Source organism: Dermochelys coriacea, chromosome 4 (genome assembly GCF_009764565.3).
Source record: "Dermochelys coriacea isolate rDerCor1 chromosome 4, rDerCor1.pri.v4, whole genome shotgun sequence".
In the NCBI taxonomy this organism is placed as follows: Eukaryota; Metazoa; Chordata; order Testudines; family Dermochelyidae; genus Dermochelys; species Dermochelys coriacea.
In genome coordinates this window covers 81,287,292-81,304,365 of record NC_050071.1, presented here as the reverse complement: position 1 = coordinate 81,304,365, position 17,074 = coordinate 81,287,292, and the positions used below count along the sequence as shown (strand labels likewise).

At 39.7% G+C, this 17,074-nt stretch overlaps 1 protein-coding gene across 1 annotated transcript in view; it reads right to left on the bottom strand.

The window, feature by feature from the left end:
- WWC2 (WW and C2 domain containing 2) overlaps positions 1 to 17,074 on the bottom strand; it is a 174,171-nt gene that overhangs the window by 27,157 nt on the left and 129,940 nt on the right. Inside the window, 7 exon segments of the mRNA XM_038400627.2 lie at positions 191 to 274; positions 276 to 325; positions 328 to 358; positions 2,999 to 3,191; positions 5,859 to 5,945; positions 6,033 to 6,113; positions 11,628 to 11,751. Of these exon segments, the coding sequence (XP_038256555.1) occupies positions 191 to 274; positions 276 to 325; positions 328 to 358; positions 2,999 to 3,191; positions 5,859 to 5,945; positions 6,033 to 6,113; positions 11,628 to 11,751 (650 nt within the window).

Genomic DNA, 17,074 nt, shown 5'->3' with positions numbered 1-17,074 from the left:
GTGGGACTAGTCAAGTGAAGCATGCACATGAGTGCTTGCAGGATTGGGACCCTAGCCCCTAGTAAAGTCAATGAATAAGAACTGCAGTTTGGTGCATATAACATTGTGCAATTGCCTCATTGGGGTGAGGGAGTAGGGATCAATGCCTTTTTTCTTGCTTTTATTGGCGTAGCCAATACACACTGCTCACCAAGTCATACAAGCCTGACAATTGCTTGTAAGGCAGAGAACACAACGATTCCTCATTTTGTTCCTTGTTCTTTTTGCCTGGAATTTTGCTTGTAGGGCAGCATATTATACCACAGAATATAGGTCTCATTAGAAGTGATAAATCTGCAAGGCTGAGGTGAGTTCCCAGCTAAGTGGAATGAAAGAGGGAAGGAAAAAGTTAAAATTGGTCATTTTCACTTTATGAGAGCTGAGCTCTCATTCTACAGTATTTTCATTCATTGCACAAAGGGCACCACAAACATTGACAAGTATTTCTGGGCATTTTTACAACTCAAAAGCATTGTTTTTTTTCCAGCGATTAAACAGAGTTTAAAGAGCAAATGGAAATCTGTGCAAGCTACTCAATATTGCATATACTTTTTTTTTTTTTAAATTAAAGAAATACCAGCTGAGCATTTACCTGTTACAAAAAAAATGAGACCCTGAAAAACCCCCAAAATGCTTCTCTGGTATTCGTTAGCATTAATAATGAACAACTGTTGGAGTCCACTGCAGAGTGCACAGCTTGGTTCTGGAGAGACAAAGCCACAATACCAATTCTGGTTGATCTCAGTCCACTTCTCAGCAGACAGTTGGACCATCACAAAAATCACCCACAACCACCAATACTAACTGGAACCTTCCTGGCAGTATCAGCAAAGAAGAACAAGAGTGAATAGTAGGGGAGATTAAGCTACCTTTTCATTCAGGGAAGGGAGGCCTTCAGGTGAAGTTTGAGGCTTACTGGTTGGGAACTATGGGGAAATTTGCACTATCGCTGCCAGGGCTATACCCTGGAGATTTAAGTTCTCTGTTCTGTAATTAAAAAGAGGATTTCATTCTCCATGGCTGTCAGTCTGGGTACCTGGTTGGCACAGTTCACTGACAGCCCTGACATGTGTCCCTTCTGCAGTGAGGGAGACCCTGGTGCACATCTACCTGGAAGGCACTAAATGGCAGCCCTTCTTCTGGCTCCTCCAAAATGAGGTTCCAGTGCATTTTCCCCCACATCTTTTCTTGTACAGGCGAGTTGCATTATACGTGCATTTAACTTACGCGAATTCAACTATATGCACCTGGCAAAAAAAAAAAAAAAAGAAAAAAAAGAAAAATAACTATTCTGCCCACCATTCCACTCAATGAGTGTATGCCCCGGAGCAAGCGTGAGATGGGAGACGTGAGATGGGAATCTGCTATTCCCTCAGTTGGTCTCAGTTCCCGCGTGCCTCTCGCGGTAATGGGGTACAGGAGTCAATGGGAGAGCGCTCAGGGGTCGATTTATTGCGTCTAGACTAGACACGATAAGTAGATCCGGGCTGGATTGATCGCTGCCTGCCAATCCGGTGTGTGAGCAACTTGCTGTGCTGAGTGGATTCTAATGCAGGGGTTGGCAACCTTTGAGAAGTGGCGTGCCAAGTCTTCATTAATTTAAGGTTTGGCATGCCAATAATACATTTTATATTTAAAGGGTCCAGTGGCTTGAACCCCAGACTGGCAGCAGGCTGAGTGGCGCCGGCGGCTGATACCCCAGCTGGCAGCAGAGTGCCACCAAAAATCAGCTTGTGTGCCGCCTTTGGCACGCGTGCCGCAGGTTGCCGATCCCTACTGTACATGGTTGTACAGTATACACAATGTACAGTATACTGTACTGTATGGGTGATTTAAAGGATTTTCAAGGGTAATTTTGACTATATGCAATTTTCGCCTTACACGCTGACTTTAGAACCTAACCCCCGCGTAAGATGCGACTCGCCTGTACGCAGTCCTCGACTATAACTCCACAAAGTTGCTGGCCACCTCATCAACCTCCTGGCGCTGGCCAAGATAACCATCCATCAGCCCAGGAGGAGGAAGCTTGAGGGGAGGTTCTTTACAAATGTGGGGCCTACTTGTGGATAATATTTGTCTCATATACCTGTGCAGAGTTCCTCTGGGCAGTGTTCACCAGCTCCTTGGACTTCTCCTCAGAGCTATAGGCATTGTTCATGGTTCGCAGTTTATATTTTAAAAAGAGACCTTGATTATTAATCAGTGTGCCTCATATACATCAGCACTGCCACTGGGCAACAATATGTGATGACAGTGATAACAAATACAAAATATGGAAAGACTTTAAAATAAACCAATGATCTCTCCCCATGACAATATCCTGAAGGGAAATTTCCTTTGTCTTTTTCACGATGGCAAGCTTAATGGTAAATGGAAGCAAGTTATTAGTTATGTGATGATGACACAGTTAATGATGTCAGAAGCCAGAATAAATGGATAATGTCACAGTCTACAGTATCTTAGATTGTTAATGTCACATATTATTACAATGAAGTATACTAGTCTCAAAACATGGAGCTTAATGCAATCTACAACGTTGTACAAAAGATTTGCATTCCAGACAGTGTTTTGTTACAACACAAGTTCGCATCACTTTGTTTTACATATTGTATTTTACGCTTTGGAGACGCAATTCTACTCTGACTTGCATCAGTGTTGCACTGATGTAACTCCAATGACGTTTAGATGAAATTACTCATGATCTACATCTGTGTGCTATACATCAATTGTCACTGTGAAATATCATGACAAGATAAAGCTTTGAAAACTGTCTCCATCCAACACTGTATTGTATACATGTGGAACTGCAGAGAACTTTAATCATCAGTGCTATTAAGACAACTCAGATATGGTACTGAATTCTTCTGTAAGCGTTGCAGAATTCTAGAAGCCATATTCATCAGTGGGGAACAAAACAAACAAATGCATGCCAAGCAAAGCTAATAAAAAAAATACATACCAGGCATTCTTCCCGTCGAGTTTTATTGACAGAACAGACATCTACACGTAATGTCTTCTGCTGCAAAGCTTCTTGGGAAATGGCTACTCTGAATATCTCATTGAATAAAATGGTTTCCATAGCAGGATGGACTTTAGTGCGGAATAGACAGCTGATATCAACTGAAGATGGAAGTACTGCTACCCTAAAATAACTGAAGGGAGCAAAATAAAATGATGTACATGTGTAGCAAATAGCACCTACTATGCAAGCACAATTACAATTTAAGATCATTCACTAAATCCAAAATTAATGGCTTAACATTTTACCCCTGTAATTGTCTCGTGCTCAGCTGCAGGTGCACTATGCTTAACATGTGCCAGCTGCTGAGGGGAAAAGTGAATCACTGCAGTCAGCCTTCCACCGTGGAGGGAAACTGACCACAAGGTTTGAAGGAAAAGTGCATGCCAGGGAAGTGGACAGGCAACAATTCAGTTTGGAGGAAGGAGAAAGAGGGGGCTGATCAGTTTAACTTCCCACCTTTCCCTTGCACAGCCATTTCCCCAAAAGTTATTTCTGTGCCTTGGGAAGGTAGTGACAAATGAGGTAGGCATTGCTGACTCTATCCAAATGAATCCTTTGCTTTAGTATTAAGTGAGACACGCTGAAGATCATGTCACAGAAAGTGGGATACATTATCCTAATGGAAACAAGAAATCCTAGAAAGTTGAAAGAACTTTTGGAACAGAGAGAGTTGGAAAATTGAGAGAGAAAAGTTAAACACTTAGAAATGACTTCAGTCGCATGGTGAAATGCATTGTACCTCATATTTCTGAGAAAAAGGAAAAATGGAAAACTAGTAAAAGAGAAAAAAAGAGCTAAGAAAGATGAGAAGCAGTACTTGAGGGAGATTAATATTATGCTAGTATTTAATAATCACACTCCTACTCCCACATGTAGATGTAGCCTAAATTCAAGAGTCTCTGTACTCTTATTGAACACCCTGGCCAACCGTATGGTTTCCATATTTGAATCCTGCCTTTACATATGCAACAAGTGTTCCAAGGATCTTTCCTGAGCCCTCATTTTTTATGCACCTTCTCTCTTTAACTAGCTTCATTTTCACCTCATTATCAACCACCTTGGACTTCTCTTCTATACTGAAGTCCCCTAACTACGATTCCCAAGAATCTGCTTTTATTGACTGTATCAGGTCACAGCTATGTCACCTTTCCACTGCTGAATACTCTGAAGACTTAAAAGGACATTGACAACTGAATGTCTTAAATTCCAAATTGTGAAAACAAGGTTTCATAAAACCTACCATCAACAGCACAACACATTTTTTTTTTTAAAGGGACCAATGAAAACAGGTGTTTTTTCCACAAATGTTCATTCTCCTGCATGTTTCAAAGATGAGGGTACTAAGTGAATAAAAGTGAAACGGACTTCATTGATTGTCATTGTTCAAGCTAAGAAAATGTAAACAGCTTACAAATACAGACAAGTACACTGGATTTTAAAAATTCTTTCACTTCTAACAAGCTATGGCTTTATATCAGAAGAAAGCAGCTCATGTTTTTGAAACTAACTGTATACTTTTGAGTCCTTTTTGTGGAGTAAAAAATTTTGCCCCAGATCTGACTTCAACCCTCTACTTTGGTCCCAAGGCCAAAAATATTGGGAATCAACTTGTTTTTCTTACTATATTTTCAGAACATTGCTAGTATTTGTACTTCACTTGATCTTTAACGCTCTAACTTGACAGCCTTCTTCATGCTTACATTAGCCATATCTCATCTCAACTTTCCATTTTCATGGTCTCTCTAAACTCCTGCACTATAAATTTTAGTGGGGCAAAATAGTGACACACACACAAAACTAACTCCAGAAAACAAGATTGTGTCACACACATCCTTCATGTTCACTGGCTTCCTATTGGTCAGTGAACCCAGTTCAAAATAGCCTTAAAAATACCACCTCTCCATGGACTGGCTCCATCCTACCTCTAATCATATTAAGCCTTGTATCAGCCTGTTGAGATACTCAAATATTACTGTACCTATTTTGCAGCCTAGAAAACTGAAGCAGTTGTTTGCTCAAAGCCACACAGCAAGTTATTTACAGATCTAGGTGTAGAACTCAGAGATCTTTAATCCCAGTTTCCTACTCTAACCACAGTAAGGTCCATCAATGGCTGTTAGCCAAGATGGTCAGGGATGCAATCCCGTGTCTCTAAATCTTCTGACTGCCAGAAGCTGGGACTGGATGACAGGGAATGGATCACATGATAACTGCCCTCTTTTCTTCATTCCCTCTGGAGCATCTGGCATCAGCCACTGTCAGAAGACAGGATACTAGGCTAGATGGACCACTAGTCTGACCCAGTATGGCCATTCTTAAGTTCACTAAGAAAACTCCCTCTTGTTTTTTTCATTACTTCTTACATCAGACATTTTTCAATACTTTCATCAACCTGTTTTCCACTTTTATTGTTTTGATACGTCTGCTGTCTATACAGCACAACACAGAGTCTAATTTTTGAGAAATTGTTAGAGGTGATGTGTCTCAGCATTTTTGCTGAGCCACTTAGAGTTTATGAAATTGCCCCTTAAACTTATGACAGTTTAAAACTAATATACACTATTTTAAAATTATTTAAAATTTTACACACACATAAGACCACCTATATACACAACCTTCTGAGAGATTGTTGGAAAGATGAAAGTAACAATGATTTTTTACCTGCTATTTTTAATAATTATAACAATTATACAGTATTTAAAGCTACAGTACCTTCCAAAAGGAATGAGTAAAGCATAATCACAGAAATTGTGCAATGTACACTTCAGCATTACTACTCAATGATTATTTTACTTACACTCTGGAACCAAAGGGGACAGAAAAGGCATGAAGATTTCTGAGCTGCATTACAATTACCACAAAACTTGAACTGCTTCGGTCATATCTGTTAAGATAAGAAGACAATGTGAGGCAGTTTTGCCACAAGCTTCCCTAAATATGAACAGATGTTTCTCATTTGCTTATTACTTACCTAAGTCCTATTTGCACCTGGGCAGCCTCTAGAATCGTTGTGTCATCTTCACTATATACAGCATCTTCAGTTTCATTTGGTCTAGATCAGATAAGTAAATAATTGGAACAAGGGTGAGAAAATCATAGTTAACTTTCAATTATCATAGAAGAATAGAAAAAAAACCCATAAGACTCCCAACAGACAGATTTAATTGAATCACTCATCTGTAGCACAACTGAAAATTTCAGTGTTTGTATTGCAACGGCATAGGTTTTAAAACCAGACACTGGAAATTGATTGGCTGTTTGAGGAAGGACATGGCATTAACAAGATTCATTGATTTTAAGGCCAGGAGTGACCATTGTGACTATCTAGTCTAACCTTCTGGATAACACAGGCCAAATACATCACTTACTGATGCAAAGAACAATGCACACATTCAATGTAGTGTCAAGACATCATGCCATGATTTTGTGATTGGGACTCCACTCTATGTTTATAGCTCTCTCTTCTCATAGCTGCCCAATCACTTCTTGATTGCAGGCAAAAGAGAGAAAACACCCACACTTTCTCCCCACCTTTTGTTGCTGGAAACGAAGGAAGTCTCTCTCTTCTTTCCTTCCTCCATCTCCTGGTGAATGGTAGACAGGAAGGAGATTTCTTCTCTTTTCCATCTACCCCACCATTCTTAGCTTTTTAGAGGGACAGGAAAGATCCCCATAGATCCTATCTATTCATATTCAGCTTTCTGCAATTGTGACAAGCAGCATGAGGTGTGCTCTTGTGACCAAGAAGGACTGAGACCCAACAGACAGTCTTCATGACAGCCACATGGAGCAGCACAAATCACTGCACATGACTTTAATCTAGGGCTGTCAAGCGATAAAAAAACGTAATCGTGATAAAAAAATTAATCTCAATCACACGATTAATCGCGCTGTTAAACAAAAATAGAATACCATTTATTTAAATATTTTTGGGTGTTTTCTACATTTTCAAATATATTGATGTCAATTACAACACAGAATACAAAGTGTACAATGCTCACTTTATTTTTTTTTTTTTTTTACAAATATTTGCACTGTAAAAAACAAAAGAAATAGTATTCCAATTCACCTAATACAAGTACTGTAGTGCAATCTCTTTATCATGAAAGTTGAACTTACAAATGTAGAATTATGTACAAAAAAAACTGCATTCAAAAATAAAACAATGTAAAACTTTAGAACCTACAAGTCCATTCAGTCCTACTTCTTGTTCAGCCAATCACTCAGACAAACAAGCTTGTTTACATTTGCAGGAGATAATGCTGCCTGTTTCTTGTTTACAATGTCACCTGAAAGTGAGTACAAGCGTTTGCATGGCATTGTTGTAGCCAACGTCGCAAGATATTTATGATATGCTAAAGATTCATAGGTCCCTTCCTGCTTCAACTACCATTCCAGAGGACATGCATCCATGCTGATGACGGGTTCTGCTCGATAACAATCCAAAGCAGTGTGGATCGATGCACGTTTATTTTCATCTTTTGAATCAGATGCCACCAGCAGAAGGTTGATTCTCTTTTTTGATGGTTTGGGTTCTGTAGTTTCTGCATCAGAGTATTGTTCTTTTAAGACTTCTGAAAGCATGTTCCACACTTCATCCCTCTCAGATTTTGGAAGGCACTTCAGATTCTTAAACCTTGGGTCAAATGCTGTAGCTATCTTTAGAAATCTGATATTGGAACCTTCTTTGTGTTTTGTCAAATCTGCAGTGAAAGTATTCTTAAATCAAACAACTTATGCTGGGTTGTCATCTGAGACTACCATAACACAAAATATATGGCAGAATGCAGGTAAAACCATGGAGCAGGAGACATACAATTCTCCTCCAAGGAGTTCAAACATTTTTTTTTTAAACAAGCATCATCAGAATGGAAGCAAGTCCTCTGGAATGGTGGTTGAAGCATGACGGGACATATGAATCTTTGCATATCTGGCACATAAATATCTTGTGACACTGGCTACAACAATGCCATGCAAACACCTGTTCTCACTTTTAGGAGACATTGTAAATAAGAAGCGGGGAGCATTATTGTTGGATCATGTTAAAGAAGTTCTGTATTAAAATCACAAATGATTTTGATTCCCCATAGTTTAAATTTCAGGGTATTACTAATTAAGAGGTCTCTTGGTTTTTGGTCTCTTGTGTTTACTGTTTCTCTCCCTCTCCGTGTGAAACTTGCAAGCTGCTAATTGTGTTAGTACACCTTAAGACAGGGTCTGTTCTCAAAGTTTCAGAGTAGCAGCCGTGTTAGGCTGTATTCGCAAAAAGAAAAGGAGTACTTGTGGCACCTTAGAGACTAACAAATTTATTTGAACATAAGCTTTCGTGAGCTACAGCTCACTTCATCGGATGCATTCTGATACTTTAACAACAGAAACAGCACACAGAGACTCCCTGCCCTTTTGTTGTATTTATGTCTCTTTGTTAACAATTGTGATTAAAATAGAGATAGAGGATGTATGTGGATGGATGCTTGGTGCGGATAATAAATGAATAATCAGGGATTTGCAAGCCTAAGAATCCAGTGTCGATCGGCCAAAGAAGGCGTCAAGTGGAAACAACCACAGGACCCCTAGAGGGCAGACTGGAATCCACCCAACAGCCTCAAGGATGGGAGAACCGAAGAACAAGATAACACCTGGCAGCACGGAGACGGCAGGAATGTGCCATCTGCTGATTGATTCAGCAACAGCATGATGAAGCAATTCCCATAGACTGGCATAGGAATACATTCCTATAAAAATGGACTCTAAAAACCGAGAACTTTGGGGTCTGATTCTGCAAACCAACTTACAGGAGCATCAGATGTGCATCTGACAAGGCCCTGCTTCCTCCTCGTGTCCAGGCCACTTGGCCAGTGGCTTGGCACAAGCAACTCTAAGGCTGGTAACTATGATAACAACCTTGCAGAACCTGTGTGTGTGTATGAATGAATGTGTGAAATAAATATGAAATTGAATGGAATGTTATAGCTATAACTAACTGCTTACTATGATTCTTTCTGTATTCACAATAAATGTGGCATTTTGCCTTATCCCCTTTAATAAGATCCTGCTGGTTTTTATTTTATTGGTGTAACATCATCTCCCGTAAATGTAAACAAACTTGTTTCTCTTAGCGATTGGCTGAATAAGTAGTAGTATTGAGTGGACTTGTAGGCTCTCATGTTTTCATTGTTTTGTTGTGGAGTGCAGTTAAGTTAAAAAAATAAAAAAAATCCTACATTTGTAAGTTGCGCTTTCACGACAAAGATTGCGTTACAGTACTTGTATGAGGTGAACTGAAAAATACTATTTCTTTTGTTTGCCATTTTTACAGTGCAAGTATTTGTAATCAAAAGTAATAATTTGAAAATGTAGATCATCCAAAAATATTTTAAAAGTGTAAATTGGTATTCTATTGTTTAACAGTGTGGTTAAAACTGTGATTAATTGCAATTAATTTTTTTAATCACAACGAATTTTTTGAGTTAATCACGAGTTAACTGCGATTAATCAACAGCCCTACTTTAAGCACAAGCTAAGAATTACCTGTGTAAGTCTAATTTCACCCAAACCTTACATTAGAGAGGGACCAAGTAGTGATAAGATCTGATGCGGAATAGGCTTAGGTTAGGCCTTAGAGTTCAGGCTGAAGTACAGATCCACAGCTTTAGGACAAGACTGAGTGGTGTGGATGCTTCTGAGATGTTCTGGTAAGCTTTTAGTTCAGAATGGTAGAAATCTCACAAGACCTTCTATGCTAGGTTTCATCTGAATGGTTTTGTTTTGTCTTTTTGAGAAATTTTGAACCTACTAAAAGTTTTACCAGAACTTAATGAAGGCCCATTCCCTCTACGACACCATAATGCAGTAGTTCTCAACCAGGGGTCCAGGACTCCTGGGGGGCCATGAGCAGGTTTTTGGGGGAGGGGCACCAAACAGGGCCAGCATTAGACTTGCTGGGGCCCAGGGTAGAAAGCCAAAGCCTCACCGCATGGGACCAAAGCCCAGGACCCTTTGCCCTGTCACCAGGGGCTGAAGCCGAAGCCTGAACAATGTAGCTTCCTGGGGGCCCCTGTGGCATGGGGCTCTGGGCAGTTGCTCTGGTTGCTATCCCCTAATGCCAGCCCTAGCTTTTATATGCACAAATCCAGTTCTTGTGGCACATGTGAGCTGTTGAGTTTTTACAGTATGCTGGGGGGTGGCGGGGAGGGGGGGAAGCCTCAAAGAAAAAGGTTGAGAACCCCTGCCATAATGTACCTTCATTTGCCCAGCAAGGAAGGTTATTGTGGCTGCTGCTGGAACATTTGAAAGAGGGATATTAGGTAAGCATCTCACTAACACACATCCTGAAGTTCTCAAACCTCCCTCCCCAAATCTCTTAATATCAGGTACATGCAAAAGTTGAGGTGAACACTGAAGATCCTAGAGACCCCCTTTAGTCTATTTTTGTTTGTAATATTCTTAAAATTCTATTATTCGTGCTAAAGTTTGTTTATTGTTCTAAGAAACCTATTGGTTTACATATTACATTTCTGCTTCGGACATACTTTTAGCAAGAGAAATGGGAATAGAAAACACTATATTAGAGCAACATGGACAAATTAAGGGGCCTAAAACAAACTTGTCTTATGAAAGGAGACTTAAGGAGCTTGGCTTGTTTAGCCTAACTAAAAGAAGGTTGAGGGGAGATATGATTGCTCTCTATAAATATATCAGAGGGATAAATACAGGAGAGGGAGAGGAATTATTTTAGCTCAGCACCAATGTGGACACAAGAACAAATGGGTATAAACTGGCCACCAGGAAGTTTAGACTTGAAATTAGACGAAGGTTTCTAACCATCAGAGGAATAAAGTTTTGGAATAGCCTTCCAAGGGAAGCAGTGGGGCAAAAGATCTATCTGGCTTTAAGATTCTACTCGATAAGTTTATGGAGGAGACGGTACGATGGGATAATGTGATTTTGGTAATTAATTGATCTTTAAATATTCAGGGTAAATAGGCCTAATCCCCTGAGATGGGATATTAGATGGATGGGATCTGAGTTACCCAGGAAAGAATTTTCTGTAGTATCTGGCTGGTGAATCTTGCCCATATGCTCAAGGTTTAGCTGATCGCCATATTTGGGGTCAGGAAGGAATTTTCCTCCAGGGCAGATTGGAGGGGCCCTGGAGGTTTTTCGCCTTCCTCTGTAGCATGGGGCACGGGAGGCTTCTCTGCTCCTTGAAGTCTTTAAACCACGATTTGAGGACTTCAATAGCTCAGACATAGGTTTTTGGTAGGAGTGGGTGGGTAAGATTTTGTGGCCTGCGTTGTGCAGGAGGTCGGACTAAATGATCAGAATGGTCCCTTCTGACCTTAGTATCTATGAATCTATGAATTTTAATCTAAACCTTAACTATAGTAGCACTGGTAGTCCACTATAATGTGCATGTTTCCTAGTTTATAAAAAAGTAAATATTTTGTTAATATACTTTTCTTTATAAATTAAGCTACAAATGGGTGGATGAGCAGGACAAATATAAATCTCCTGGGACCAAAGTGCGCTAATTTCAGTCAAAAAGTCAGTTTATTAAACCTACTGTTTTACAGAAGCTTCATATACACCACTGTCTCCAGCCACAGACTCATCAGACACTGCGGCAGATACACAAGTTGCTTTCTCCTCAAGCAGCTGACTTACTGCTCTTCTTGGTAAGTCGACACCTAAGCAAGGGAAGAAGAATAAACATTAGTGCAAGCATTAGCAAGGTAACTGCACAGCTTAGAACACTGCCAAGTTGAAAGTGATGACCGTAGCTCAACTTCATGGAGTAGTTCTGTTCCAAACCAGTGAACAGATACAGGATGTATTACTATTGTCGCATATTCTAGTTAGGGGTTTACATATCTAAACTGATGAGCTTGAAAATGTATGACTATTATTCCCTTTCCAATCACAAGCTTCTCTCACCCTTATTCATCTTTATCTTGAGCTTTGAACCTACATTTCCAATTTTAAATTCTCACTGTAATAACATTTCAGCAGCACACAAAACCAGTCCTAACAACTATGCTTTATTAAAAATATAGAAGTGATATAGAAGCTTCAGGATTTCCCTCCTAGAAATGCAAACTCCCATTTGGTTTAGCAAAGGAATGCCTAACACTATCATCAAAAACTTTTTACGCTAGAGAACCTTTAGCACCAGCTACTACTTAATTTTAACCTCCAAGTCATATTCATATACTAGTGTCCTGCAGTGAACACATAGCAGTTACTGAAAGCATCATTTTACCGTGAAGTAAGTTGCAGGCCTATGAAGTTTGTTTGTTTTTTAATTTGCAAAGGAGTGAGGATATTGATATGTGTTATGCACACCTCCTGAGTCATGACTTTACATCTTGTTAAGATGTTAAAATTTTAAGGCTTCAGATTAGAGGACTGATTGCTATATTTCTGCTTTTATTTGTAGCAGTATGGATGCTTTTTCCTTGATGATGAACTCATGCGGGGGATGAAGGTGATGACGAGATTTATTGATTACCCCCAGGAATAACTACAGAAGCCTGCAATTGACTTTGACAATGACAGAGTGACTGTGGAAGAACTTCATGGTCGCTGCCAGCAGGGATCTGTACAGAAGAGTAAATCGCTACATACTTCATCTATACAGAAGTGCCTACAAGAGCCAAGTACAGAGGCACTTTATCTGCAGAGAAGTTTTGTATTGTAATAGGTGGCACTGGAAGCACCACCTATAGTTAAGTGTATTTGCTTTCCATTACAGAACCTTATTTTTAGTTGCTTATAATACTTGGTCAAACTTTAACCATTCAGGCTGAAATTTTCCATGCAAGATGTCTGTCTGAGACTGAATTATTTTTTTAAAGTTTCAGCTAGAACAGTACAGCTATTTCCAAGAGTGAAATTAGGGAAAAACAGGTTTTGGCCACATTCAAAAAACTCTTATAACCATTTCACTGAGGACCTCTAAACATTCTGATGCTTTGGTGCATGGACTTGAATTTGGTGTGGTGTAGGGTAAGCGCTCTGGTGTTAGGCATATGCCTTTTGCTGCTTTGTGAAAATCCACATAAATTAGACCAAATTATAAGCCTATTAAAAAAACCTGCAGTTTGCACATGATCCGTAAAAGCTTTTTAAAATTTGGCAACTAAATTGTCAAGTCAGGTCTATCCTTAAAATGCTGCAGCGCCGATGGGAGTTTTCCTGTTGATATAATTAATCCAACTCCATGAGAAGCGGTAGCTACGTCAATGGGAGGCCTTCTCCTGTTGACACAATGCTGTTCACACCCATGGTTAGGTCAGTAGAAATGCATTGCTTGGGGGGGAGGGGATGTGTGTATTTTTCACACCCCTGAGCAACAGGGTTATACCGATGTAAGTTTTACTTTAGACCTGGCCTCAGACTATTCCATCTGTACTGAGCAAGCTCTATGCCCTAGATGCCAAGCAGCTGATCAGACTATGCATGCACCATCCACACAGCTACTTAACGTGCTCCATCCCAGGGCTGAGCAAAATGCTTCCTACAATTGCTCCTGCCAGCTGCAAGTGTCCTACAGAAAACAGCTTCATTCATTACACAACCCTGATTCATTCCCTGAACACCATTCATCCTGTGCACTGAATAAGGCAGGGGTCCTGTGGAAAAAATTGTACGTGATCATGTAATAAAAGACTAGATCATCATAATGCAGGCTTAAAAAAGGGTGGGGTTAATTGTTTTTCGCATTTCCTAACTTTTGACTGCTTGACTTTGCAACCTTAATGTACTTTTAACGTAGGCTTTTTAATTTTTTTTGTTTTATATTTATACACACACGGCACTACATATATTAATAGGAAATCTCAGCATAAGGATTAACTCTATTTATAGCTTTTTAAAAAATATAAGTGCTTTTAGAATTAAAGATACAGTGACACTATCAAGAATGAGAGCTACAATTTAGGGCTTTTTTTGCTGACCTATACCCCTCTTCTCCGCATCATCCCTTCAAAACATTTAAAGCTATATTCCTTCAAATCAGCAAAACCAGGGTCCTGGATTTCTCATTGGCCACTGTATGCCTCCCTTTCACATCTGTCTCTTTATTCACCCTGCCCACTTGGATTTTGTGAACAGCTAGAGTATCAAAAATAGCATAAAGTTAGTTGTTGAAACTAAGCTGTATTTTTTGAAAACTGGTTGTGACTCAACTGGCCACTGAAGAACGGAATTGAATCATTCCCCCAGCATCTTACATCAGATTCTGTGACAGGTTTCAGAGTAGCAGCCATGTTAGTCTGTATTCGCAAAAAGAAAAGGAGTACTTGTGGCACCTTAGAGACTAACACATTTATTTGAGCATAAGCTTTCGTGAGCTACAGCTCACTTCATCGGATGCATTCTGTGAGGCTTCTAAAGCAGACAAAACACTAAGTTCCCTACACTGAAAAGACAAAAGAACAGCAAGAAGTAAAGGTAAAGTAAAGCTCTAATTTTGCACTTCACAGATTCAGAACACTTGTGCTTTAGAGCTTGTCTACACAGGAAAACTGTCGCAAAAAAAGCCAGGGTGCAAGTTTAAAGCGCCATAAAGCAAGTACTGTACTAGCTCGCTATGTGGGCACTCTTATTCCACACTAAGAGTGCCTGCTTGTGGGTTAGCTTAGTCCACTAGTTCTGCAATAGCTATTTCTCTGGGTAGACAAGTCCTTAGTCAACTTCTGATATCTCTTTCTGTGCATAACTGAAGGAGACAAAAGGAAGTCCCAAGTGCTTCATGCAATCCCCTGATGGCTCCCCATGCTATGAACTGGAAAGTATTGAAATTCTTAGCATGATAAAACCACTAAAAAGATGCTGCAATATATTCATTTAATATTTAGATATTTTAATTCTAGCTTTCCTTTAAAATTTACCTTTTTTTGGGCTCTCTCCTTGTTGGTAAATTCTAGCCACAAACGACTGAGTCTATGGCCCCAATTTTCACAGTTGGACATATAAATTGGGCACCCCCACATTATGCATCTAGACAATCAAATTAGTACTTAGATGCTCAAATACCTATGTCAAGCAATTAAATGACAATTTAGACCTGAAATGCTTAATTAAGAATCAACTGGATCACCATGTTGGCTACATGTTCTTTTAGAAAAAACACAAATTATTGAAAAATTTATATTATTTTGGTTCACAATAACTCTGCAGCTGGGAAATGAAGAATAGTATGAAATATCATTTATAGACCCAACACATGTAATGAAATGTGATTTATGTAACTAACTTCTGAAACTGTATTTGAGGATTCATGAAAAAGACAAGGTTAACAGGTAATGCCAAACAATTAGGCTAATATCTTCTCTTGCAACACTGAATGGGCAGTGACAGCCCTGAAATGTGGCAATTCCGACACAACAATTTTTCACCTTTGATCACTAGGGCAAATCCACAAACACAGACTACTATAATTGTTTGGACAGAAAACAGGATGCGTGTCCTGGAAATTACATCCCCAGTACACAAAGGACATTGAGTGTGTGTTTATTTCTTCCTACCTGGACATCACTGGAAAAGTGAAGGATTTTTTTGTTTAAAGGAAAGAGAAGCAACCTAACATAAAATAAATAAATAAAATACACTTTCTGGCGAGACATTCTGTTGTGCCAGACAAGAGGGTCCAACACATGGATTTGATCTCTTGGAAGCATATGAATGAATCTGAGCATAGCCTGCCTAGGTAGACTTTTGGCAATGTAAACCTTAGGTATGCTGAAGAATTTGTTTATTTTTCTATATTCTTCATTAATAAAACTGGTTTTTAAAGAGAAAAATGCTGCCCATTCAAAGATTGCATGCTGTCTTCCAGCTCAGAGGAGACTCACACTGCAGGTGCCCTCACACAATGGGGACTGCAAGACAAGTCTCTAAATCTAAAGGTACTACTCTTGTTCTGGTCTAAAAGGCTAGGACGGGAGGATCCTCTCCCAAGGAAAGTGTGTTGTGGACAACTAAAGCCAAGTAACACAAGACACACAGGGTCCACCCACACTTTGAGCTGGAGCTGTAATTTCCAATTAGAGTAAATGCACATGCATTAGCTTTGATTGAGCTAGCATGCTAAAAATAGCAGGGTAACTGTGGTGACCAAGGTGGCATAAGGGGCTACCTGTCCAAGTAGAGTCTGGGGTGGGATTTCACTTAGGCTGGCTAATCTACCCCATTGCCCATGTGCACCACCACAGCTACACTGTTATGACCCCAAAATGAAAATTACACCTCCAGCTCCAAGTGTGGCTACACTGCTATGACCCCAAAATGGAAATTACACCTCCAGCTCCAAGTGTGGCTACACTGCTATGACCCCAAAATGGAAATTACACCTCCAGCTCCAAGTGTGCATGTACCCACAGATACTGAGGAATAATTGTTACAGGTGATTCAAAAAAATAACAGATGATCTTGTGATTAAGGCCTAGGACTCATGGGAATCTAGGTTGTGTTTCTAGCTCTGCCACACAGTCGCTGTATGAACTAAGGCAAATCACAATTTTTAGAAGTGCTGAGAACTCAGTTCTCTGATAGACTTCAAATAGGGCAGTAGGGGCTCAGCACTTTTGAGAATTAGGCTCTTTAATCTCTGTGCCTCAGTTCCTCAATGGAAAAATGGTCATAGTATGAGAAAAGATAAATCCATTACTCCTCCAACCAGGCGTGCCATAAGAAAAGCCAGAAGTGAGGTGGCAAAGTTTGCAGATGATACTAAACTGCTCAAGATAGTTAAGACCAAAGCAGACTGTGAAGAACTTCAAAAATCTCACAAAACTAAGTGATTGGGCAACAAAATGGCAAATGAAATGTAATGTGGATAAATGTAAAGTAATGCCCATTGGAAAAAATAACCCCAACTATACACACACAATATGATGGGGACTAATTTAGCTACAACTAACCAGGAGAAAGATCTTGGAGTCATCGTGGATAGTCCACGCGGAGTGCAGCGGCAGTCAAAAAAGCAAATGGGATGTTAGGAATCATTAA